The 27,163-nt window shown below is 47.4% G+C and overlaps 1 protein-coding gene across 10 annotated transcripts in view; it reads left to right on the top strand.

Annotated features, from left to right (window-relative positions):
• The window catches only part of LOC117415671 (LIM domain-binding protein 1), a 32,614-nt gene that overhangs the window by 879 nt on the left and 4,572 nt on the right, over positions 1-27,163 (top strand). For 2 of the 10 annotated variants that reach the window (XM_059025988.1, XM_059025986.1), the window contains exons 2-11: positions 12,124-12,257; positions 17,030-17,132; positions 20,398-20,442; positions 20,810-20,885; positions 21,203-21,305; positions 21,839-22,011; positions 22,104-22,226; positions 22,529-22,612; positions 23,511-23,634; positions 25,876-26,024. In XM_059025988.1, the coding sequence (XP_058881971.1) occupies positions 12,233-12,257; positions 17,030-17,132; positions 20,398-20,442; positions 20,810-20,885; positions 21,203-21,305; positions 21,839-22,011; positions 22,104-22,226; positions 22,529-22,612; positions 23,511-23,634; positions 25,876-26,024 (1,005 nt within the window). In that variant the 5' untranslated portion in view covers positions 12,124-12,232. Of the gene's footprint in view, positions 1-12,123; positions 12,258-13,656; positions 14,144-17,029; positions 17,133-20,397; positions 20,443-20,809; positions 20,886-21,202; positions 21,306-21,838; positions 22,012-22,103; positions 22,227-22,528; positions 22,613-23,510; positions 23,635-25,875; positions 26,025-27,163 lie in introns of those variants that run through there. The other 8 variants (XM_034026307.3, XM_034026299.3, XM_034026305.3 and 5 more) reach the window with 6 other exon arrangements.

The raw sequence follows: 27,163 nt of genomic DNA, 5'->3' as shown, positions 1-27,163 counted from the left end.
AGCTGCCACAATAGCCCTGCTTAGGTTTTCAAATGCTTTTTTTAAAGATATAACATGCATCTACTGTGCCACATAGAATCCCATTGCTTGTGTGTACTGCAAACCTTACACAAAACAAGCAGCCTGGACGGTGTTTGTGTTTATTCTGAAAATGTTACTTTATCACCAACATATAAAGTACTTTGTTTTTTTTTAATGTTTTTTTAATGCAAGGATTTGGGCAGGAGCCCGCCTTGGACAAGACACAGCAGGCTTGAAAGTGTCAGCCGGGTTTCTGTTGTTTTAATTGAGAGCAGCAATCTGCTTTGCCAAACTCATACTTACCTTCTTAACCCTTCACTCTCCTATTTCTTGCATGCAGGGTTTGTAATAGTTGGATATAAAACGTGACACTGAGAGCCCAGTACTAGGGATCTGAGGACCAGTGAATTCAGACAGGGTGTGTGTAACGGGCAGTGCTGTGTGATGCAGTGCTGTTCCGGACTCTGTCCTGTCCCGTCTGAGATCAGATGAGGTTAAAAACTCAATAGAAGTTATATCCAGTCTCTGTGTGTGCTGGATAGTGCCTGCTATTACACCCAGTCTCTGTGTGTGCTGGATAGTGCCTGGTATTACACCCAGTCTCTCTGTGTGTGCTGGATAGTGCCTGGTATTACACCCAGTCTCTCTGTGTGTGCTGGATAGCTGGCTGGTATTACACCCAGTCTCTCTGTGTGTGCTGGATAGCTGGCTGGTATTACACCCAGTCTCTCTGTGTGTGCTGGATAGCTGGCTGCTATTACACCCAGTCTCTCTGTGTGTGCTGGATAGCTGGCTGGTATTACACCCAGTCTCTCTGTGTGTGCTGGATAGCTGGCTGCTATTACACCCAGTCTCTGTGTGTGCTGGATAGCTGGCTGCTATTACACCCAGTCTCTCTGTGTGTGCTGGATAGCTGGCTGCTATTACACCCAGTCTCTGTGTGTGCTGGATAGCTGGCTGGTATTACACCCAGTCTCTCTGTGTGTGCTGGATGCAGGCTGCTATTACACCCAGTCTCTGTGTGTGCTGGATAGTGGCTGCTATTACACCCAGTCTCTCTGTGTGTGCTGGATGCAGGCTGCTATTACACCCAGTCTCTCTGTGTGTGCTGGATAGTGGCTGCTATTACACCCAGTCTCTGTGTGTGCTGGATAGTGGCTGCTATTACACCCAGTCTCTCTGTGTGTGCTGGATAGCTGGCTGCTATTACACCCAGTCTCTGTGTGTGCTGGATAGCTGGCTGGTATTACACCCAGTCTCTCTGTGTGCTGGATAGCTGGCTGCTATTACACCCAGTCTCTGTGTGTGCTGGATAGCTGGCTGCTATTACACCCAGTCTCTGTGTGTGCTGGATAGCTGGCTGCTATTACACCCAGTCTCTGTGTGTGCTGGATAGCTGGCTGCTATTACACCCAGTCTCTCTGTGTGTGCTGGATGCAGGCTGCTATTACACCCAGTCTCTCTGTGTGTGCTGGATGCAGGCTGCTATTACACCCAGTCTCTCTGTGTGTGCTGGATAGCTGCCTGCTATTACACCCAGTCTCTGTGTGTGCTGGATAGCTGGCTGGTATTACACCCAGTCTCTCTGTGTGTGCTGGATAGTGGCTGCTATTACACCCAGTCTCTGTGTGTGCTGGATAGTGGCTGCTATTACACCCAGTCTCTCTGTGTGTGCTGGATGCAGGCTGCTATTACACCCAGTCTCTCTGTGTGTGCTGGATAGTGGCTGGTATTACACCCAGTCTCTCTGTGTGTGCTGGATAGTGGCTGCTATTACACCCAGTCTCTCTGTGTGTGCTGGATAGCTGGCTGCTATTACACCCAGTCTCTCTGTGTGTGCTGGATAGTGGCTGCTATTACACCCAGTCTCTGTGTGTGCTGGATAGTGGCTGCTATTACACCCAGTCTCTCTGTGTGTGCTGGATAGCTGGCTGCTATTACACCCAGTCTCTGTGTGTGCTGGATAGCTGGCTGGTATTACACCCAGTCTCTCTGTGTGTGCTGGATGCAGGCTGCTATTACACCCAGTCTCTGTGTGTGCTGGATAGCTGGCTGCTATTACACCCAGTCTCTCTGTGTGTGCTGGATAGTGCCTGCTATTACACCCAGTCTATCTGTGTGTGCTGGATGCAGGCTGCTATTACACCCAGTCTCTCTGTGTGTGCTGGATAGCTGCCTGCTATTACACCCAGTCTCTGTGTGTGCTGGATAGCTGGCTGGTATTACACCCAGTCTCTCTGTGTGTGCTGGATGCAGGCTGCTATTACACCCAGTCTCTGTGTGTGCTGGATAGCTGGCTGCTATTACACCCAGTCTCTCTGTGTGTGCTGGATAGTGCCTGCTATTACACCCAGTCTCTGTGTGTGCTGGATAGCTGGCTGGTATTACACCCAGTCTCTCTGTGTGTGCTGGATGCAGGCTGCTATTACACCCAGTCTCTGTGTGTGCTGGATAGCTGGCTGCTATTACACCCAGTCTCTCTGTGTGTGCTGGATAGTGCCTGCTATTACACCCAGTCTCTCTGTGTGTGCTGGATGCAGGCTGCTATTACACCCAGTCTCTCTGTGTGTGCTGGATAGCTGCCTGCTATTACACCCAGTCTCTCTGTGTGCTGGATAGCTGGCTGCTATTACACCCAGTCTCTCTGTGTGTGCTGGATAGCTGGCTGCTATTACACCCAGTCTCTCTGTGTGTGCTGGATGCAGGCTGCTATTACACCCAGTCTCTCTGTGTGTGCTGGATAGTGGCTGCTATTACACCCAGTCTCTCTGTGTGTGCTGGATGCAGGCTGCTATTACACCCAGTCTCTCTGTGTGTGCTGGATAGCTGGCTGCTATTACACCCAGTCTCTCTGTGTGTGCTGGATAGTGGCTGCTATTACACCCAGTCTCTCTGTGTGTGCTGGATGCAAGCTGCTATTACACCCAGTCTCTCTGTGTGTGCTGGATAGCTGGCTGGTATTACACCCAGTCTCTCTGTGTGTGCTGGATAGCTGGCTGGTATTACACCCAGTCTCTCTGTGTGCTGGATAGCTAGCTGTGGCAATAGGGCAGTGCTGCGTTTGTCTAATGAACACATGCACAGTGCAGTACGAAAGCTGCAGGTTTGCACTGCTTTTAAAAATGCTGCACGCATGGCTCAAGTATAAAAAATGTTCCCTCTATTTGATTTTTGTCTGTTGAAAGCATTTCTGGCAGCTCAGCTGGTAAACAGGCCAACGTTTGGTGCGTAACATTTGTTTGAAATCAACCCGATTATTTTCACAAGAGTACATTTTTTGTGAGTGTGGTCATGGAATTTTCCAGAGACGTCTGTCTAGTTTGATTATTCGTTTGTAGTAAACGAAGCACTGGAGAAAGGCAGCAATAGATAGTATTGACTCTGTGTTAATCATGTTCCCTGAACAAACATGTACTGCAGTAATACTACAACAAACCCCACTGTCATGTTCTGTGTGTGGAAATGTCATGTTCTGTGTGCGGAAATGTCATGTTCTGTGTGGGGAAATGTCATGTTCTGTGTGGGGAAATGTCATGTTCTGTGTGTGGAAATGTCATGTTCTGTGTGGGGAAATGTCATGTTCTGTGTGCGGAAATGTCATGTTCTGTGTGCGGAAATGTCATGTTCTGTGTGTGGAAATGTCATGTTCTGTGTGTGTGGAAATGTCATGTTCTGTGTGTGGAAATGTCATGTTCTGTGTGCGGAAATGTCATGTTCTGTGTGCGGAAATGTCATGTTCTGTGTGCGGAAATGTCATGTTCTGTGTGCGGAAATGTCATGTTCTGTGTGTGGAAATGTCATGTTCTGTGTGTGGAAATGTCATGTTCTGTGTGTGGAAATGTCATGTTCTGTGTGTGTGGAAATGTCATGTTCTGTGTGTGGAAATGTCATGTTCTGTGTGCGGAAATGTCATGTTCTGTGTGCGGAAATGTCATGTTCTGTGTGTGGAAATGTCATGTTCTGTGTGCGGAAATGTCATGTTCTGTGTGCGGAAATGTCATGTTCTGTGTGTGGAAATGTCATGTTCTGTGTGTGTGGAAATGTCATGTTCTGTGTGTGGAAATGTCATGTTCTGTGTGTGGAAATGTCATGTTCTGTGTGTGGAAATGTCATTGTGACGGGGTACTGCCCCGTCTTTATGACCATGGTTGGGACTGGCAGGGAGGGGGTTAAAATTCCTCCCTGCCAGGAAAACATGTGAGAATGTGGCTGGAGCCCTAATTGACTAATTAGCAATTATTGAATAATTGGGCTCCAGCCACAGGGAATAAAAGCCAGGGGAGGCCCTGGCTAGAGAGAGTTGGAGAGTGGTAGAGAGAGTTCTGGAAGGAGTGTGTTTTGTTTGGGCTGGTTTTTTCTGTTCCAGTGAAGGCAACGCCCAGCCTGGAAGCTTTATTTTGTAAGTTTTTGTTTTGTGGTTGTATTTTGTGTTTGAAACCTTTTTGTTTGGCCCTTGTGCCTATTTATTTTGTATTTTTGTTTATTAAAAATCTTTATTTTGAACTTTCAACTGTCTCTGAGTCTCAAACCTCGGTCCATCTTGTCACATTTGGTGTCAGAAGTGGGATAGCGCCACCTGGAGGCTCAGAGCAGTATTTTTTTTTTCTTTCTTGAATTTTGGGAGTTTTTTTTTTTTGGAAACTTGATTTAAATGGGGAAGAAGAGCAGACAGCGGCAAAGGCAGGAGAAGCAGCAGCCGAAGAAATGTAGGCTGCTGCAACAACAGCCACCCCAGCTGGAGGACCCAGCCAGTCTTTTCCCCTGGTGCTCTTGGTGCGGGAAGGAGGATCATCAGTGGAGGTCCTGTCCAGATGGGCTACCAGCTGACTGGTGTGGGTACTGTGAGGTGGATGGCCACAACTGGGCAGGATGCCCCCACAATCGGGACCAGGTGCAGCTGCAAACCCCGTCCTCGGCAGCCACCCCACCACTTCCTACATCACCGCCTTCACCACCATCCCAGGAAATATGGGACTGGTTGATGCACCCTGAGGCAGACCTCTCCCACGACCTCCCCATAGTTATCAACACGCTGTGGCGTCGAGATGGGGGGAGGTGGGAAAAGTGGGAGGAACAGCATCACCCGGCGTCCTTCGCAGAGCTGGCCCTGATGGTCATTAATTACCTGGCGGTAGATATGGGAGACGCCCCAATCATTCCAATAAAGAAGGTGGAGCTGTCGTCCCGAGAGCCAGAGAGGGGTGAGCCATCGTCCCGAGAGCCAGAGAGGGGTGAGCCATCGTCCCGAGAGCCAGAGAGGGGTGAGCCATCGTCCCGAGAGCCAGAGAGGGGTGAGCCATCGTCCCGAGAGCCAGAAGGGGAGGAGCTGCCGTCCCGAGAGCCAGAAGGGGAGGAGCTGCCGTCCCGAGAGCCAGAAGGGGAGGAGCTGCCGTCCCGAGAGCCAGAAGGGGAGGAGCTGCCGTCCCGAGAGCCAGAGAGGGGTGAGCCGCCGTCCCGAGAGCCAGAATGGGGGCCGCTGCCGTCGCCCAGAGAGGGGGAGCCGCTGCCTTCGCCCAGAGAGGGGGAGCCCGAATGTCCACAGCCTGAGAGGGAGGAGCCCGAATGTCCACAGCCTGAGAGGGAGGAGCCCGAACGTCCACAGCCCGAGAGGGAGGAGCCCGAACGTCCACAGCCCGAGAGGGAGGAGCCCGAACGTCCACAGCCCGAGAGGGAGGAGCCCGAACGTCCACAGCCCGAGGGGGAGGAGCCCGAGCGGGAGGAGTCGGTGCGTCCACGGCCCGAGCGGGAGGAGTCGGTGCGTCCACGGCCCGAGCGGGAGGAGTCGGTGCGTCCACGGCCCGAGCGGGAGGAGTCGGTGCGTCCACGGCCCGAGCGGGAGGAGTCGGTGCGTCCACAGCCCGAGAAGGGGAAGCCCACAGGCCTAGGGCTGAAGGGACCTGTAGAGGGAGACGAGTTGCTGTTCCCGCCTCCGCCAGCAGAGGGAGACGAGCTGCCGTTCCCGCCTCCGCCAGCAGAGGGAGACGAGCTGCCGTTCCCGCCTCCGCCAGCAGAGGGAGACGAGCTGCCGTTCCCGCCTCCGCCAGCAGAGGGAGACGAGCTGCCGTTCCCGCCTCCGCCAGCAGAGGGAGACGAGCTGCCGTTCCCGCCTCCGCCAGCAGAGGGAGACGAGCTGCCGTTCCCGCCTCCGCCAGCAGAGGGAGACGAGCTGCTGTTCCCGCCTCCGCCAGCAGAGGGAGACGAGTTGCTGTTTCCGCCTCCGCCACTAGAGGGAGAGGGGCCGCCGTTCCCGCCTCCGCCACTAGAGGGAGAGGGGCCGCCGTTCCCGCCTCCGCCAGCAGAGGGAGACGAGCCGCCGTTCCCGCCTCCGCCAGCAGAGGGAGACGAGCCGCCGTTCCCGCCTCCGCCAGCAGAGGGAGCCGAGTTGCCGTTCTCGTCTCCGCCAGCAGAGGGAGCCGGGCCGCCGTTCCCGCCTCCGCCACCAGAGGGAGCCGGGCCGCCGTTCCCGCCACCGCCACCAGAGGGAGCCGGGCCGCCGTTCCCGCCTCCGCCACCAGAGGGAGCCGGGCCGCCGTTCCCGCCTCCGCCACCAGAGGGAGCCGGGCCGCCGTTCCCGCCTCCGCCACCAGAGGGAGCCGGGCCGCCGTTCCCGCCTCCGCCACCAGAGGGAGCCGGTCCGCTGCTGCTGCCGTCGCCTCCCGAGGGTCCGCTGCTGCTGCCGTCGCCTCCCGAGGGTCCGCTGCTGCTGCCGTCGCCTCCCGAGGGTCCGCTGCTGCTGCCGTCGCCTCCCGAGGGTCCGCTGCGGCTGCCGTCGCCTCCCGAGGGTCCGCTGCGGCTGCCGTCGCTTGGGGTCTTCGGGGATCCTGCTTCGCCTGGGGTCGCTACACTGTGGCCGGAGCCCCACGGAGGGGAGTTGCTGACCATGAAGAGGGGGAGGGAGGTCAGGAGACCAGCTCCCTCAGCTGCACTTTCGCGGCAAGATGGTGTGTGGCCGGAGCCCCGGAAGAGGGAGCTGCTGGCCACGAAGAATTGGGTGGTGCCGGACGTCTCACCATGGCCACCCCCATGGACACTGTGCTTCCCCCTCTTCCGGGACTGAGACTTAGGGGGGAGGTGGCCATTTAGGCCATGTTGTGCTTGGCACAAGGGGGGGGATATGTGACGGGGTACTGCCCCGTCTTTATGACCATGGTTGGGACTGGCAGGGAGGGGGTTAAAATTCCTCCCTGCCAGGAAAACATGTGAGAATGTGGCTGGAGCCCTAATTGACTAATTAGCAATTATTGAATAATTGGGCTCCAGCCACAGGGAATAAAAGCCAGGGGAGGCCCTGGCTAGAGAGAGTTGGAGAGTGGTAGAGAGAGTTCTGGAAGGAGTGTGTTTTGTTTGGGCTGGTTTTTTCTGTTCCAGTGAAGGCAACGCCCAGCCTGGAAGCTTTATTTTGTAAGTTTTTGTTTTGTGGTTGTATTTTGTGTTTGAAACCTTTTTGTTTGGCCCTTGTGCCTATTTATTTTGTATTTTTGTTTATTAAAAATCTTTATTTTGAACTTTCAACTGTCTCTGAGTCTCAAACCTCGGTCCATCTTGTCACAGTCATGCTTGAACATTTTAGTAAACCCCACTATAAAGCTGTTGGATGCAGTAACAATTTTTGAAAACGGTAAACAATCTCTCTCTCTCTCTCTCTCTCTCTCTCTCTCACATTTCTGAAGGAGCTGTGCTTCTTCAAGCAGAAAGTCACATGTTTCCCTTGATTAGAGGAAAATTACTTCAAGCACTAAAATGGAAACCAAACAAGAGGCAGGCTGTTTAATTGTGCGCAGTTGCATTAGCTGTAGAGGGGCTCACAGGAGCAGAGGCACCGATTCAGGCTTCCCCTGTTCCGGACAAAGACCTGCGTGTTATTCAGAGCAGGAACCAAACAACTTCCTGTAGATAATTATAGGGCTAGTAGATGACTGTACAGCTTGACTGAAGTCTAAACAGAGGTGTGTCTTCCTTTTTAAAATAAAATACAAATCTGTTTTTGAGTCTAGGTAGTGCTTTAGGCTAATGTACTGCTAACCTCTGACCTCTTCAAATAATTCAAGTGGCTGACAAAGTCATTTGATAAGTCTTACCTGTCATGCACTTTATCACTCTGCATGAGCAGTGTCGGCTGTGCTGTTGTGAAGGAAGCACAGGCCAGAGCTAACTTGTATTCTCATTTGATGGCAGTACAGGTGTCAGTGTGCTTGCCTTGGCTTCCAGGAAACTGGTTTGTGCTTCCCTTCCTATAACATTAACCACAACACTGTCTTGGGGCTCAAAGAATCTTACTGGCTACAAAACACGTCAGTCATTAGGGGAAGCAGCTGATATTAGCTTTGCATTCTCAAAGTCATGTGATTAACATTTCAAATATTAGCATTGCATTCTCAAAGTCATGTGATTTCAAATGGCAACAGGGTCTCAATAGGCATCATGCTGCTTGAAAGGAACTCCACTGAGAAGCAAAGTGATCTGCACAAGCCTGCATCGTGGGTACACCAGTGAACAGAAGTGCAACCCCCCCACAAACAGAAATTCAAACCCGTGTTGCTGAGGCTTGAAATAGACTACATAACAAAGTGATCTGATTTGTATTTCTCATGAGACGCAGAGCAGAGCAAACCTGACTCTACAGACGCGCTGCATCATGTTTACAGTCAGTTGAACATGTGCTATATTTTGTTGTATAAGGGCCTTTCACTAATTCATTGTTTTTAATGTGGAGACAGACTTTCTGAAGGTTGACTCCATGTACCCTTTCTTCCCACTAGATGGTGCCAAAATCCTTAAACTGTGGCTTAATATTTGTTCACAGCTCTCCAGAACCATCTGTGCCTCAGTCTGTGCTTGTACGAACACATACATTTTAGCACAGTGAACTGGTGGAGAGATGGATAAAGTGTGCTGTGCTGTGCTGTGGTGATTTCTGTATTCGGTGCGGTTTGTAACACTGATTAGAGATGCAGCACACGGAATGCACCTCCAGCTTACAGCACGCTCGTTTTTAGCAATGCAAGTACGATAATAAACAGCATCCCATGTCTGCCAAGGCCCTCTGTACTGCATACACATTATACAGCACGACTGCAGCAGCAACCAAAGGAAAGCAGTCTCACAGGAGTGAGGGGAGTGTGCAGCAGTCTCACAGGAGTGAGGGGAGTGTGCAGCAGTCTCACAGGAGTGAGGGGAGTGTGCAGCAGTCTCACAGGAGGCAGGATTGAAGGGAGTGTGCAGCAGTCTCACAGGAGTGAGGGGAGTGTGCAGCAGTCTCACAGGAGTGAGGGGAGTGTGCAGCAGTCTCACAGGAGTGAGGGGAGTGTGCAGCAGTCTCACAGGAGTGTGGGGAGTGTGCAGCAGTCTCACAGGAGACAGGATTGAAGGGAGTGTGCAGCAGTCTCACAGGAGTGAGGGGAGTGTGCAGCAGTCTCACAGGAGTGAGGGGAGTGTGCAGCAGTCTCACAGGAGTGTGGGGAGTGTGCAGCAGTCTCACAGGAGTGTGGGGAGTGTGCAGCAGTCTCACAGGAGTGAGGGGAGTGTGCAGCAGTCTCACAGGAGACAGGAGTGAGGGGAATGTGCAGCAGTCTCACAGGAGAGAGGAGTGAGGGGAGTGTGCAGCAGTCTGAGAATGAGCAGATAAATAGACACATATTAAAAGGTGTCAACTCGAAATACCTCCCAAACATTAGTTGTGCAATTCATTATTACTTCTTTTTTTACACACACACACACACACACACAGTGCGCCCCCTTTATACTGTGGAACAGGTTATAAGGCGCTACGGTCATGGCTCCCATTTGCCCCACAATGCCATTACTCTAACACTAGTATTCTCGTTCAAAGGCAGAACACAAACAGCACGGTCTCTTAACTATGGCTCCCGATGTCCATGGGCTTTTCCCATCGTATCCTGATGAGCTGTTTACAGTCAGTACCCTCGGCATGCAGGGTTCCTTAGGCTACCCTGTGCTTTCTCTCTCTTTTTTTGTTGCTTTTATGCCACAAGACAATAGTATGTGAGACACAGTGTTGCTATATCCTGTTCTGAAGGCTGAATCCTGCTGAGCAGGCTGTGTGGGTCAGGTATGGCTCACCTAGTGAAGTCAAGTGCCACGGCTGGCTGGAATCGGTATGAATGTACTTTTATGTTAAAGTTTACATTTGTATGGCTGTGTGGCTTGTGAAGACTCAGACTGTGATGGTGGGGGTTGTTCTGCTGTTATGGGCCACACATACTGTATACTCTGAGATTTGTATTCATATAAAACAGCTCTGAGTAAACTGGCTGCAGCGCCCTGTGCTCTCAGTGGCCAGTGAGTTCCGTCTCTCATGTCGCTGCGCGGCAGTGCTGTCAGTCTCTCGTGTCGCTGTGCTGTCAGTCTCTCGTGTCGCTGCGCGGCAGTGCTGTCAGTCTCGTGTCGCTGTGCTGTCAGTCTTGTGTCGCTGTGCTGTCAGTCTCTCGTGTCGCTGTGCTGTCAGTCTCGTGTCGCTGTGCTGTCAGTCTCTTGTGTCGCTGCGTGGCAGTGCTGTCAGTCTCGTGTCGCTGTGCTGTCAGTCTCGTGTCGCTGTGCTGTCAGTCTCGTGTCGCTGTGCTGTCAGTCTCTCGTGTCGCTGTGCTGTCAGTCTCGTGTCGCTGTGCTGTCAGTCTCTCGTGTCGCTGTGCTGTCAGTCTCGTGTCGCTGTGCTGTCAGTCTCTCGTGTCGCTGCGTGGCAGTGCTGTCAGTCTCGTGTCGCTGTGCTGTCAGTCTCGTGTCGCTGTGCTGTCAGTCTCGTGTCGCTGTGCTGTCAGTCTCTCGTGTCGCTGTGCTGTCAGTCTCGTGTCGCTGTGCTGTCAGTCTCTTGTGTCGCTGCATGGCAGTGCTGTCAGTCTCTCGTGTCGCTGTGCAGCTGTGCGGCTGTGCTGTCAGTCTCTCGTGTCGCTGTGCTGTCAGTCTCTCATGTCGCTGCGTGGCAGTGCTGTCAGTCTCTCGTGTCGCTGTGCTGTCAGTCTCTCGTGTCGCTGTGTTGTCAGTCTCTCGTGTCGCTGCGCGGCAGTGCTGTCAGTCTCTCGTGTTGCTGTGCTTTCAGGCTCTCGTGTCGCTGCGTGGCAGTGCTGTCAGTCTCGTGTCGCTGTGCTGTCAGTCTCTCGTGTCGCTGCGCGGCTGTGTTGTCAGTCTCTCGTGTCGCTGTGCGGCAGTGCTGTCAGTCTCTCGTGTAGCTGCGTGGCAGTGCTGTCAGTCTCTCGTGTCGCTGTGCTGTCAGTCTCTCATGTCGCTGCACGGCTGTGTTGTCAGTCTCTCGTGTCGCTGCGCGGCTGTGCTGTCAGTCTCGTGTCGCTGTGTTGTCAGTCTCTCGTGTCGCTGTGCTGTCAGTCTCGTGTCGCTGTGCTGTCAGTCTCTCGTGTCGCTGTGCTGTCAGTCTCTCGTGTCGCTGCACGGCTGTGTTGTCAGTCTCTCGTGTTGCTGCGCGGCTGTGCTGTCAGTCTCTCGTGTCGCTGTGCTGTCAGTCTCTCGTGTCGCTGTGCTGTCAGTCTCTCGTGTTGCTGCGCGGCTGTGCTGTCAGTCTCTCGTGTCGCTGTGCTGTCAGTCTCTCGTGTCGCTGTGCTGTCAGTCTCTCGTGTCGCTGTGCTGTCAGTCTCTCGTGTTGCTGCGCGGCTGTGCTGTCAGTCTCTCGTGTCGCTGTGCTGTCAGTCTCTCGTGTCGCTGTGCTGTCAGTCTCTCGTGTCGCTGTGCTGTCAGTCTCTCGTGTCGCTGCGCGGCTGTGCTGTCAGTCTCTCGTGTCGCTGTGCTGTCAGTCTCTCGTGTCGCTGTGCTGTCAGTCTCTCGTGTCGCTGCGCGGCTGTGCTGTCAGTCTCTCGTGTCGCTGTGCTGTCAGTCTCTCGTGTTGCTGCGCGGCTGTGCTGTCAGTCTCTCGTGTCGCTGTGCTGTCAGTCTCTCGTGTCGCTGTGCTGTCAGTCTCTCGTGTCGCTGCACGGCTGTGTTGTAAGTCTCTTGTGTCGCTGCGTTGCTGTGTTATCAGGACACTCACAGATCCCGCTCGTGGTTTCCTGTTGGGTGAGGGAGGCTTGGAGCGGGGAAGGGGGTGGGGTGGTACTTGACACTTCTATCTGTATCATTTCTCCCCCACCCTCTCTACAGAGCAGTTAGAAGGAGATAACTCCCCTAGTAACTGGAGGTCACAAGGTTCTTGACACAGCACAAGCAAGGCAACGCTCTGGAGTTAGAATACTGACGCAGCATATGAGCCATGAGCGACCAGCTTGATCTTGCAGGTATGAGGATTTTTCTACATAACATAAAAAACCACAATGCTATTATACTTTCTGTATTAAAAAAAGGTGTATTGGTCTGGCTACATTGCAGTCTATAGCCCTCTCTGCCCATCCTTAATTAGTGCATGAATGTAAATGAGAGACTTGGAAAGTGAAGTATAGCCAGCTTACCCAGGACTGAGTCAGTGGCAGAGGCACTTTGAATAACCAAACATCCAGTCCATGGCATGACTGTTAAGTTCAGGTTTCACTGTGTTTTGGAGATAAAAAACAAACAAATCAGCACGTGAGTAAACAGTTTTTCACATCCTGCTTGACTTGTGTTGTTCACAGTTTGTGTATGTGCTGTATTTACAGACACACTGTTACAAAACTTACACACAAGCGCTTCTGATTTCAACCATGTGCTTTCCAGCATGTGTGTGTTCAAAAGGGCAAACGTTAGTATTGCCTTGTCCTAGTAATAACACATCTGTGGGCTTGACAGCATGTGCTGTAGTCTCTGTTACCTGCTCCAGCATCCGGATTTAAACACAATATACATTACTGTTGGGTGTAATAAGGATAATAATATGTACTAGTAATCCCTAATGCAGAGTTCAATTCAGTGCTAAAAGTGGTTTGAAGTAGGCTAGTGTTGCTGCTTGTGGAAGAGAGCGTGGCTTTGTTTTGTAAGAATCGGTGGCTGCTTTTCTTTTGTCAGGTAGTGTGGAATCAGTACAGTGTGTAATAATATTGCACATGTGGGGTCTGTTTTGAGCAGTGTATTGTGTAACACCAGCCAGGGATAGGCATTGCTCAGTATAAAGAAGCTACAGTTATAATGTGACTCTAATCAATGTGAAGATCCTGAGACACACCCTCTCCTCTCCCAAACAAAAAGCTGTAGCTTAATCCTGAGGAATCCCTCAACAGAGTGACACACCCACTGCACTGTGTGCAGTATTTATTATAGGACTTGCACCCTTGTGCTGTTTAAGCTGGCTCTCAGATCCCCAGGACAGAGTTCCCATTCTCTTATTAGATACACAGACTTGTTTGTGATGAATTTGCAGATTCTGAGGTCCGCAAGACTCACTTTTGCATTGATCTTGCTGTCTGTCAGTTCCCCTGAGAGGGAACAAAATAATAAACTCTGAATAAAATAATAACCTCTTTTAAAACGTTGAATGAAAAACCCTATTCAATTTAACAAAACATGCTTTAAAAATACATGCACATTAAGTAAAGTGTGGATTCAAGTTTTGTGAATATCTATGTAGATTTTACATGTTTTTTCTTTGTTGGAAAATAGGGTGTTACTGTATGCGTTTTTAATTAGCAGTGAGCACGTTTGCAAAGTGTTTGTAACAGTGGGGGCACTGCATTTATAGTGAAGTGTGTGTGTGTGTGTGTGTGTGTGTGTGTATTACACACGCGAGGAATCAGAGGGGGAGGGGGAGGATGGGCCGTTTGCGTCTGTATTCTGTGGGCCTCTGAGAGAAGGGACTTGGAATGGGTTTGTGCGGCTGAGAGAGAGAGAGAGAAAGCAAGCAAGCACAGTGAGTGAGTGAGTGAGTGAGCGAGCAGGGGGGAGAAAGAGGAGGGCCTAGGGCTATTGTTCATGTCTATCCAGGAACAAAGGGCTGTTCGGGCTCCTTACCTCCGTTTACACCAGGCTTTTGCTAACACACTAGGCCTGCGCTATTGCCACAGCACCAGACACGACCAAACGCGTTCAGTTTCGTGTTCCTTTATTGATTAAATAGGTCCGTTTTACAAATAATTACATTAAGAAATAATACATAAATACAGCGAGCAAAACAAACAAACACAAAAAAACAAGAGAACGAGATTTTACAGTGGATTTCTACAAACATCAATTTCAGACCACGACTTCTGTGCAGGTACGGTGCTGAATATAGATATATTTTGGTGCTCCGTCTTGTGTATGGAATGTTTGGTATGGTTTTTATTTATTTATTTATTTTTAAAGAATGCATGTTTCCGTTATGAATTACTTTTTGATTTTTTATGTACTGAAATAATATAACACAACGAATGCCTTCCTAAGGCCTAAAGATTGCTTGTAACATACATGTGTGTTTTTGTTATGTTTCGTTTGGTTTCTCGCTCTCAGTTTCGCAAAACGAGCGCTTTAAATGTGATTTGCAAATTAAAACAAAGATATATTTTCACTTTTTTGTAAACGGATTTTTGACAATTTATTTTATTATTTAATACATTACAGAATACACAAAGCTTGTAAATGGCTAAGACCAACTCCAAACGCTAGTTCGTGGGGGAGAAGAATAAGGCTTAATAAAGTGCATTTGTCGACCATTGATTTGAAACAATTCTAGTTTTTTTTAGGTAATTATACACCACTAAGCATTTAAATACAGACATATAAAACTACTAATTTCGTGGGTTTAATATACACTTAATAATAATAATTATTAATAAAATGTGTAGAATATCTGAACTACTAAAGCTGTATTTCGGCAACCAAAAAGGCATTTTTGTCAAAATAATGTTTGTGGCCTGAAGTAAGAGGTCAAAGGGACTATCACAAACAATTAAAGATTGTTTACCGTGGATGAGAAATACTTAAAATAAAAAAGATATATTTTAATTTCAGGAGGCAGTGGTGATTTTACGGTAGCGTATGATTGTTAAAACGCGGCACATTGCATTTATTTTATTATTCGATAAACAGTAAAACGAGAGTGGTGATAAACATGCTCACACTGCCCTTAATGGAAACGGGATGTGGCCAGTGCAGTGGCACCAGCTGAGAAGTGTCCTCCTCTTACAGGCTTGTTGGTAAAAAGCTCTCTTGTATAATACTGTGAAAAAATACAAATATATAGACGTGGAAGATGACATGTTTTTAGCGAGTGTTGTATTACTGATGTGTTTGCTGTATATCCCCCTTGCATACGTGTACCATATGATTATCCTTGTGTAGCTGTTTAATACATCATGTATGTGTTTTTGGCAGGGCCAACCTACAGAGTTCAGAGTGTTTTAAAACAGTCTGTGGCCCAGATCATACCTTTCCCCGTAACCACTTCCGAAACTCCATATGGTGGTTCTGTACTAGTTAAAGCATTGCAAAGTGATGGGCTAGGTGGCACAGTGGTTAATGCTGAAGACCTTGTTCAGAACCAGTTAGTCCACATCACAAGCCACCACTGAGAAGGCATTATTGGGTACCTTTGCAGAAAACTGTGTCCATTTGAGGTCTGGCCTGATATCCATGTTGTGTGGTAGAAGAACATCATTTAGCTGACGTGATAGCTGGTCACTACACCTGCATGTAAAGTCAGTATCATCTTCCTTCTGAGGAGTATTGGGTGTCCTATCACAGCGTATGGTAAAATATCTGTTGTCTGAAAGACAGCTTTGGATCGGCAGGTCTACAAACATGCTGGACAGGAGGACATGCACACAGTTGCTGTCATCAGTCTGTAATTGTGAGCTGTGATTCACTAGTAGGAGTGGGTGATTTAGTATTGTCAGTGTCCAGACCTCAGACCTAGAGTACCCTCAAGCAGTGAAGAATTTTAACTGCAAGTACACTTTCTATTCTGTGGAAAAGATGCTCTCAGAAAATGAAAACGTGCCACATTGGATTTTGATGTCTTAAGTACTGGGCTATGCATTAAAACGTCTCTTACTCTCTGATATAGAATATCGGTTTGCCTCGAATTACTAAACCATTTCAATAATCTGTTTCAGAAGATGGTGACCCTTTCCTTGGCTTTGATTCATTACAACAGCAATGGTTTAAACTTTTTACCTTTTGCATTTCAGCAAGGATTTGGGTCAAGAGTTGGTATTTTCCATCAAGAGAAATTGTTCATGCTCCGATTTTGGAATTGATATGGAAGGAGCTCATTCATATTCTTGCTAGAGTGTACATTGACAGGAAGCTCCTTGTGAAGTTTGATGGCTGCCATCAGTGAATCAGGAAAAGTGCGTTAGTTTCTCTTTCTACTGAGGATCCCTTGCTGGAATTGAGCTGGAGTCCTCTTCAGTCTAGCAACCCCAGTTGATTCTAATCCATCAAAGCTTGCTAAAGGACTTGGCAGGATGTATATACCGGCATTTACGATAATTGGGGTTATAAATGGCTGGTTTATGGGCTGGTGGGCAGTCCCATGACGCTGACCCTCATCCCAGTCCTGGAGCCCTTAATGGATATAGGCTACAGCGTTTCTTTCCCTTTTAGGTAACCATGTCATTAATTAATGAGGGAGTTGGTCTTTGTTCCCCTTGAACAGCATTACTGTCAAGTCATTCACCTTCTGGTTTTACATTCTGGAGAGAATATGTACCTTTTCTAAGCAGAGTGTTAGTTTCGTTATGAACTCATCCCTCACTGGTGATGCCCATTGACATCGGTGTGTGTGTGCAGGTAGACCACAAAGAGGACAGTCTAGACCTGTGCAATTCCAGTGCTGAGGGTGGCCTCACAAAGCTGTGATCTGAAACTGAGCTCTCAGGAGGTCCGCCAAAAAAACCTTTCGGGACCCCAGAGCTGGAAACTAGATTGAGACCCCCAGAACGCTTTCTTTATATAGGCCATCAATAGCCAGTTGCGATAGTGAGTAGAAAGAAGTGCATCGATTTTAGAACACACAGTAAATAAATAATATAGTTGAAGTACATGTGGTGCAGCAGCCTGTGCTGCTGATGTGTTTGAAGAGGTTTGAACGGGGCCTCTGAGGGATTGCATTTGGAGTATTGTTAATAACCATGCTGTTTTCCCCTCTGTGTTTCTGCAGGCTGTTCCTCCAAGTCATTCAAGCTGTACTCTCCAAAGGAGCCCCCAAACGGCAGCGCCTTCCCCCCCTTCCACCCGGGCACTATGCTAGACCGAGACGTGGGGTGAGTCTGCATTGCTTAAAACTCTAACCCTAACCCTAACCCTTCCACCCGGGCACTGTATACCGAGATGATGACCGAGGGTGAGTCTTCATTGCTGTAAAAAAAAAAAAAAAAAAAAAAAAAAGTTTTTAAACATCTGCAAACTCGTGAAAGTATTTACATGTTGTCAATTTGTTAGGCAAATACTGTAGCCATTTTGATTGTTATTTAGAACCAAATAACATTTTCTGAGCCTCGCTTTCCATGACCAACTGCAGAAAATGAGTAAAAGGCTGACGTAAACCATATATAATTTCACAGGCTGGCAACTTTTCGATTTTTATTCGGTAAAGCTCGTTAAACGTCAAATTCCCCAAAAATATTTATAAACGCCGGTAAAACCACTCACTATTATTATTATTATTATTATTTTTATTATTATCATTTTTATTATTATTATTTTTTTTTTAACAAAAATAATAATTTAAGAAATCATATCTAGTCTGTGTAGTTTTTATACTTGCTGTCTGTCCCGTTACTGTTCCGCTCTGAATGACTGGGGGTACTGTCAGTCAACTCAGTGGTTCCTTAATAGGCTACAGTAGTTTCACTGTCAGTCATTTCATCCTGTTCTGACAGATCTCATTGGCTGAAACAGCAATAGAATACTCTCATTCGTTTAAATGACTGTCAATCATCAAGACCGACTGTGCACTTTCATTTGCCACCTACAGCGCCTGTCCTGTCATTCAAAGCGCCTACTTTGAAATTAGCGGGTTAAGGTGTAGGTAAGCTTTTGCTAGTATAGGTATATACGGTGACAGCTACTAGTTTGATTTGAAAATGGGGTGCAAGAGGAAAACACTTAATGAGTATTGTGCACAATACCCTGATCGACGGCTGAAGTCTCCGTGGCAGCACGAAGCGGGCCAGTCTGCCTTGCCTCCAGTGACTCCGAGTCCAGCTGTGCTGAAGCAGGAGAGGGGTGGAGCTCAGAATAATAAGTGCAAGTTAGTTCTGTTCAACTATCTAATGTTTTGTTCTGTGCATATTATTTTTACTTGTAAATGTATGCTATAAAAGTCTGTAGTACACTTTATATGCTGCATGTAACGGTTTATTTGAGACAATGTTTTAATTTGTGTAGGAACTTTATCTTTACAAGGTATAGCTTCGCTGTGACCAAAGCGTTATTTCAATTCGAATGTTGGTAACCATGGTTTTGTTGCATTCTCTAAATGAGACGTTTCTCAATGGCATAAAAGTTTTTTTTAAGCATAAAGGTCGATTTTCACCCATGCTCTGCTTGAATTGAAAAATAAAGATCGAAAAAACCTAGTAAATTCTTTCAAAAAGAAATGTCAATATTAAATGTCGATTTGGCAAAAAATAAAAATCGAATAGTAGCAAGCCTATAATATATATATATATATATATATATATATATATATATATATATATATATTGTAAGACAGCAGGGAGGGGGTTAAAACCTCCCTGCAGAAAAAACATGTGCATAGGCACATTTTTGGTTTAATTGTTTTTGGGAATTGTTTTTGGTCATTTTTGGTTTAATTGTTAATTGTTTTATTGTTAATCATTACCTGCACCTGGCTATTGAAAATTAGAGCCAGGTGCAGAGTTTATAAGGAGAGCAGTCAGTCTGCTCTGGGTGGCTGCTGAAGAGTGTAGAAGCCCGGCTGTGCTGGTGTTTGGGTACAGCCGTAATTTCAAAGGGGAGAGGTAGAGTGAATCCTTTTCTGTGTGTGCTGTTCTGTTTTTGTTACAGGTAAACAGCTAAGCTGACCTGTTTTTAGTTTAGGTTCCTGTTTTGTTTTAGTTATTGCTCAAAGAAGAGCTAGGTGTTTGTTTTGTTTATTTTGCTTTTGTGTTTTCATTAAAAATAGCGCAACCACGCTTTCAAAAATCCATTTGTGTGTGTTGGGTCAGTGTTTTTAAAGGGGCAACGAGCCGCGGTGAGGACGATTCTTTTACTACATATATATAAATATATATTATAATATACACACACTCGCACAGTAAGCTTGCTCCTTGTGACCAGCTCCATATCAAGACACTTCAGTTCCATTCATCTTGAGACAGTCTCCCTCTATCTAGGGCTGGGTCTCATTCTCATACTGGATTTCTGCTTTACTACAAATATCAGTAAAGTAGGTCTGGTGAGCTTGCAGTATGTATTCATGCAGTGTTAAATTATACATTTTTTGCACATCTCCAATTCAGACTTGAATTTTGCAATACTGGTACAGCTAGTATCAATGGTGGGACTGTAATTAAAACCGAACTCCAGGCTCCAGAGTGGCACATCCAGTAAAGGTACAGGATGCACCTTATAGCCTAGAGGTCGCCGGTTCAAGTCCAGGCTATTCCACTGCTGTCCGTGGACGGGAGTTCCCAAGCGGTGGCGCACAATTGGCTGAGCGCCGCCCGGGGTTGGGGGTGGGGAGGTTGGCGTACGTCGGCCACGGTGTCCTCTGCTCACCGCACACCAGCGATTCCTGTGGATTAACCGGGCGCCTGTGGGCCAGAGCTGCTGTATAAAGAAAGATTGAATGGTTCAAACTGCTATGCAGCGGGGGTTGTGAAATACCACTGGTCAATTGTCTGATTCCCCCCCCCCACAGAAAAAAACAAAAAAACAAAATGATCCTCTGAATGAGGATTGGCTTCTCACAGCATGGTGTCTTGCAGGCTGTTTTGGAGTTGTGGGCAGTGGTGACATGTGGTGTGACCTGCATAATTAAGTTCAGATCTCTTTGGAAAAGCAATCACTTGTGCAAAGATAATCTGCTTGACCTTTCACAGAATTTCAGCTTTTTTTTATTCATTTCTTTTATTCCTTATTTCCAGTTGCAGTTGAACTAATGTTGTCCCTTTCCCAAAGTTAAATTTGTGCTGAATTGAATTTTCTTCAGCTGAATTGGTGCTGGTGCACACAAGAATAGAGAAAGAAAAAACAACTCTTGTCTGGCAATGAGTAGTGCTTCATTTTCTGATTTCATTTTCTTAATATCATTCCCGTGGCATTGTTGGCTGATTGGAAAAGTTCAAGTTTAGCTCTGGAAAAGCATACCTTGTAAAAAATAGTGTTAGACTGCTCCGTCCTGCTCAAGCAGTGAACTGGTATGCAGCGTTGTCTTTCTGAGTGTGTGTGTGTGTGTGTGTGTGTGTGTGTTCAGGTTTTATGTGTTCTAACCAGTAGGATGGTGGGATTGGGTCGTGGAGTTGTGACAGGGTAGCTGATGTACTGTCTTTCTCTTTGCAGTCCAACACCTATGTACCCCCCTACATATCTAGAGCCCGGAATAGGGTAAGACTTCTCTCTGTCCTGTCTTTGTGTGCCAATGTCCGTGTGCTGTCTCCCCAGTCTTGTGTGCACAGTATTGATAGTAGATATGAGAAGCATCAAATCTATCTCCTTGTGACTTCATATTCAAGAAGCTCTTTACCGTGCTTTACTTTCTTTTGTGTTGCTTCATACGCAGCAACACTCCGCTGTTTCATTATTGCTGCTACTGATCCCACTTGTTCTTTGGCAGGGATGCTCGTTAGGAAGTAATGACACATTTGCTGCCTTTATTAAATTGCACGGCAGTCGCCCTCGTTTTCAAAATGCCGAATGAATGAAATGGGTGCTTGCATTGCATCTGAGCTCTCTTCTTGTGTTTCTCTTGCAGGAGGCACACGCCGTATGGGAACCAGACAGATTACAGGATATTCGAGCTCAATAAGCGTCTACAGAACTGGACAGAGGTAACTCGCCTATTCACTGTCACTGCATGATTCAGTACAGTAGCAAGCACTGCGATTAACTGACTGACCACATCTACTCCTGCCTCTTTCAGGCAGCACTAAGTAACTGTGGAAAGTTTCAGTGTATCATATTAAAAAGATGTAAAAATGGATATGTGTGTTTTGGACACGCGCAGGATTAGTACCGTGTTGGTTTGGTACACCCTCTCCCAACCATGGGGAGTGGAATCTGTTGCTCCGGAGATTGTAGTGTGGATTCCATACAAGGCTGTGTCTCAATGGCATTCCTGACCTCCTCTCTCTCACATGCTCTGCAGGACTGTGACAATCTCTGGTGGGATGCCTTCACTACAGAGTTCTTTGAGGATGATGCCATGCTGACGATCACTTTCTGCCTGGAAGATGGGCCCAAGCGATACAGTAAGCTTCTTATTTAGCCCTTTATTTTAGAGTGAGAAACTGCCACTCTCCATATCCAGCTATTAGTACTGCCGGCTGTGGTATGGACACAAGAATTCCTTTCACTAAGATAAACTCTCATAGCCTCTCCCATATTATTATTATTATTATTATTATTATTATTATTATTATTATTATTATTATTTATTTCTTATCATACGCCCTTATCCAGGGCAACTTACAATTGTTACAAGATATCACATTATTTCACTTTATACATTATTTCACATTATTTTTTTTTGTACATACAATTACCCATTTATACAGTTTTTACTGGAGCTATCTAGGTAAAGTACATTGCTCAAGGGTACAGCAGCAGTGTCCCCCATATGGGATTGAACCCATGACCCTCCAGTCAAGAGTCCAGAGCCCTAACCACTATTCCACACTGCTGCATAGCCACCTGATGAAAATGACTTGGTGTTCTAACAGCGAGGCAAACTCGGGGTAAAGCTTCACACACCGTTACTCACTGCTGCTCTTTGCATTCACAGCAATTGGCCGGACGTTGATTCCTCGCTATTTCCGCAGTATCTTCGAAGGGGGCGCCACTGAGCTGTACTACGTCTTAAAGCATCCTAAGGAATCATTTCACAATAACTTTGTGTCTCTGGACTGTGACCAGTGCACTATGGTCACACAGAATGGAAAGCCCATGTTTACACAGGTACCTGTTTATTTTAATAAACCAGGTCTTGCTGTGTTCCCTTCACCCGTTTCTTCTACTGCTGTCTCATGCGTGCTCTCTGTGCTCCCCAGGTGTGTGTGGAGGGCAGGCTGTACTTGGAGTTCATGTTTGACGACATGATGAGGATAAAGACGTGGCATTTCAGCATAAGGCAGCACCGCGAGCTTATTCCTCGCAGCATCCTTGCCATGCATGTGAGTAGTGCTGGAGAAATCAATTATTTTCTGTCTGGGAGGGCTTTCAGCCCTGTGTCTGTGCTTTGCTGTGTAAGCATGCTGTTTTTTTATGTATGTGGATGTGGTATTACGTAGCAGAATATTCTTTAAAGAGAATTGAGATCTGGTAAACTCAAGTTAGGACATCTGTGTTGAGTTCTAAATGGCAAAGAAAGTACCCGGGGACCTTAGACCCAGAGCGCTGCTTCTGAAGCGAAATCAGTACTGAACTCGGTTCTGTAGCAGCAATGTGTTAGTAAGTCTGGTTTTGTTTTCTACAGGCCCAGGATCCCCAGATGTTGGACCAGCTGTCTAAGAACATCACGAGATGTGGCCTGTCAAACTCCACACTGAACTATCTCCGAGTAAGTTTCATGATGCTGGTTATCCCCCAAACCTGAGCTGCAGATGCACAGGCTATACTATTTCATTTTGGTTTTATTGATCTTCTATTCTGCATTAAGCATTGCTTTCCTTTTTTTTTAATAAATTTAGTCGTTGCCAATTTTTTAAATTATTTTCTCCCAATTTGGAATGGCCAATTATTTTATTATGCTCAGCTCACTGCTACCACCCCTGCGCTGACTCGGGAGGGCGAAGACGAACACGCAGGTCCTCCGAAGCGTGTGCTGTCAGCCGACCACTTTTTTTCACACTGCGGACTCACCATGCAGCCACCCAAGAGCTACAGCGTCGGAGGACAACGCAGCTCTCGGGCAGCTTACAGGCAAGCCCGCAGGCACCCGGCCAGACCACAGGGGTCGCTGGTGCGCGGTGAGCCGAGGACACCCTGGCCGACCTAACCCTCCCTCCCCCTGGGCGGCGCTCGGGCAATTGAGCGCCGCCCCCTGGGAGCTCCCGTCCTCGGTCGGCAAAGGAATAGCCTGGACTCGAACACGCGACGTCCAGACTATAGAGTGCATCCTGCACTCTACGCGAGTGCTTTTACTGGATGCGCCACTCGGTAGCCCATTAAGCATTGCTTTCCTGATTCCTACTGTGTCTGTGTTTTATTTTTTTGCCATTCACGTACATGTCTGTAGAGGAAATCAAAGTAAATGGAGGCACTTCAGCCTGGTTTGGCATGACACATTTCCCAGCGGAAGTACATCTTTTTGTGCCTCTGGTGATTTTAGAATGCAGTTTAACTTTAGTGCATAGCTGGCTCCTGCCGCGTTGAGATTTTAAGCCATTTGTTCAGTGTGTGTATTGCACATCTAGAATGACTTTCCTTTCTCTCTTTTTCTCTTTCCTCCTTCCCAGCTGTGTGTAATTTTAGAGCCCATGCAGGAGCTGATGTCCAGACACAAGACCTACAGCTTAAGTCCCCGTGACTGCCTCAAGACATGCCTGTTTCAAAAGTGGCAGAGAATGGTAGCGCCCCCAGGTGAGGACTTGGATTGAGACAGAACTGTTTTCTAGTGGTGCAATTGGCGCCCTAATTTTGTATTCGACGTTGACGTTTTCTTTCTCAAAATAAAGAACATTCGTTTTTTTTTTTGTAACAGAAGATACAATAACTAAAAACACTGATGTGCATAATAGTTAAACAAAAAGGCACGACTTCTATTCAAATTAGAACACTTCCGAATATAAAAAAAAAAAAGAAATACAAAGGACTTAAGTTAACAACTGAAAAGAATATGGTGTCGAAGGTTGTTTTGGAGTTGTGGGTGACATGTGGTGTGACCTGCAGAATTAACTTCAGATCTCTTTGGAAAAGTGCAAAGATAATCTGCTTGACCTTTCACATAATTTCAGCTTTTTTATTCATTTCTTTTATTCCTTATTTCCAGTTGCAGTTGAACTAATGTTGTCCCTTTCCCAAAGTTAAATTTGTGCTGAATTGAATTTTCTTCTGCTCGGCTGAATTGGTGCTGGTGCACACAAGAATAGAGAAAGAAAATACAAAACAACTCTTGTCTGGCAATGAGTAGTGCTTCATTTTCTGATTTCATTTTCTTAATATCATTCCCGTGGCATTGTTGGCTGATTGAAAAAGCTCAAGTTTAGCTCTGGAAAAGCATACCTTGTAAAAAATAGTGTTAGACTGCTCCGTCCTGCTCAAGCAGTGAATTGGTATGCAGCGTTGTCTATCTGTGTGTGTTTGTGTTCAGGTCTTATGTATTCTAACCAGTAGGATGGTGGGATTGGGTTGTGGAGTTGTGACAGGGTATCTGATGTACTGTCATTTCTATCTGAACTATGGATGCTCATTGTTGTTAACCATTTATGTCCAAAAGCAAAACATTTGAATTAATCTCACAAATCCTCCTGACAAATTTAACTATCGTACTAAATTCATCTTCTTTTTATATAATATTGCCATATAATCCAAACACAACATGCTCTGAAACGACATCATCAAAAAGACGTAAAAAACGGGTCCCTAGTCTTTTTTTCTCCGGAAAAAGCAGAGAAAACCATTCAATGGCCGAGTGAGACGGATAGGAGCCGAGAGAAGCCGAAAAAAAAGGGGCGTATCTGAGGAATACAGATAGCCCCGACACCACAGAGATAACACGGACATAAACAAACAAGATAGCTGCTTCTGCATCCAGCGCTCAAACAATATCACAGACATTTGCAGAGCTTTTTTTAGATGTTATAGTAATAAAATAATGACTTGGATCGCATTATTGATGAGTTTGTTGATATAAAGAGTGATCAGGAGATGATTTATCGGTATGCACGACTATGAAGAGGTATGTGAAAAATACAGCGAACAAGGGGTAGGGCGGGGCTGGAGATGCAGTACTGAGTGTCCTGTTGATATGCAGTGCCTTTTAAACCTGTTTTACTGTGAAAAAAAATACTTTTAAACAGCGCGTGTGAAAATAAATTGGACCTGACACGCCTGAGACGCGCTGAATAAATGGACCGCTAAGGGTTAAATCAAGAAAATGTGAATACAATAGGCCTACTTTTGATTTGGCTTGTGTATCCCAGGAACACGCTAATCTACTGTACTAGCACTAAAAGAAGCGCAGTCTCACACACTCAAGGTTTTAATACAAACTGGCAACAGGAGACTTTATACTGGGCTCTTAATTTGATGCGTCGATTCACCAATATGGAATCGAAGCTCAATTGTTGCACCACTGCTGTTTACGCCTGGGAGGACAAGTTTTCTACCTGCCGCTGTGAAGCTCCACGAATGCGAGCTATAAAAGCACATCGTTAGCATTAGCCCTGTGTGGTGAATGAATGTTTACCATGCGGAATACAAGAGCACAGCTTCTCTGTGTTTTGGTTACAACATCTTTACGAGTGAAAAGCTGTCACGCCAGAAAAATAAGCCACTATAAACTTGAGGGAGGTAAATAAAAACATATTCACGTTTTGTACATACGAGTTGAGGGTCACCACGAGAAACGATGAACAAGGCAAGATATTTTTTTTAATTGTTCGTTTTAGTTCTTGCGTTTTGACAGAATTACATTTGTTCAGTATATGGTGAGCATGGTTGTTTTGGATTACAGCCCTTGTGCCAAAAAAAAGTCCCCTGCATTGCTGAGCTGGGCAGGTTGCTTCTCTTACATATCGCAATACTGGGATCTCTGTTTCCTATGTAAATGTGTATATAAATCTATATCTCTAACGCCTAACTGATGCACTCACTCCACAGCGGAGCCGGCGAGGCAGCAGCCCAGCAAGCGCAGGAAACGGAAGATGTCAGGAGGCAGCACCCTGAGCTCCGGAGGGGGGACCAACAATAACAGCAACAGCAAGAAGAAGAGCCCGGCCAGCAGCTTTGCGCTCTCCAGTCAGGTACCTGTAAGCATCGGAGTGTCATTACTTTACTGAGGGGAGGGTGCAGGGCATCTCACTGTCATTACTGAGGAGAGGCTGCAGGGCATCTCTCTGTCATTACTGAGGAGAGGCTGCAGGGCATCTCACTGTCATTACTGAGGAGAGGCTGCAGGGCATCTCACTGTCATTACTGAGGAGAGGCTGCAGGGCATCTCACTGTCATTACTGAGGGGAGGGTGCAGGGCATCTCACTGTCATTACTGAGGGGAGGCTGCAGGGCATCTCACTGTCATTACTGAGGGGAGGGTGCAGGGCATCTCACTGTCATTACTGAGGGGAGGCTGCAGGGCATCTCACTGTCATTACTGAGGGGAGGGTGCAGGGCATCTCCCTGTCATTACTGAGGGGATGGTGCAGGGCATCTCACTGTCATTGCTGAGGGGAGGTGGGGAGGGTGCAGGGCATCTCACTGTCATTACTGAGGAGAGGCTGCAGGGCATCTCACTGTCATTACTGAGGAGAGGCTGCAGGGCATCTCGCTGTCATTACTGAGGAGAGGCTGCAGGGCATCTCACTGTCATTACTGAGGGGAGGCTGCAGGGCATCTCGCTCATTACTGAGGGGAGGGTGCAGGGCATCTCACTGTCATTACTGAGGGGAGGGTGCAGGGCATCTCACTGTCATTACTGAGGGGAGGCTGCAGGGCATCTCACTGTCATTACTGAGGGGAGGCTGCAGGGCATCTCACTGTCATTACTGAGGGGAGGGTGCAGGGCATCTCACTGTCATTACTGAGGGGAGGGTGCAGGGCATCTCACTGTCATTACTGAGGGGAGGGTGCAGGGCATCTCACTGTCATTACTGAGGGGAGGGTGCAGGGCATCTCACTGTCATTATTGAGGGGAGGTGGGGAGGGTGCAGGGCATCTCACTCTCATTACTGAGGAGAGGGTGCAGGGCATCTCACTGTCATTACTGAGGGGAGGCTGCAGGGCATCTCACTCTCATTACTGAGGAGAGGGTGCAGGGCATCTCACTGTCATTACTGAGGGGAGGCTGCAGGGCATCTCACTGTCATTACTGAGGGGAGGGTGCAGGGCATTTCACTCATTACTGAGGGGAGGGTGCAGGGCATCTCACTGTCATTACTGAGGGGAGGTGGGG

Source organism: Acipenser ruthenus, chromosome 7 (genome assembly GCF_902713425.1).
Source record: "Acipenser ruthenus chromosome 7, fAciRut3.2 maternal haplotype, whole genome shotgun sequence".
Taxonomy (NCBI): Eukaryota; Metazoa; Chordata; class Actinopteri; order Acipenseriformes; family Acipenseridae; genus Acipenser; species Acipenser ruthenus.
Note: the sequence above shows the minus strand (reverse complement) of the source record. Positions and strands in the feature narration are given on the sequence as shown.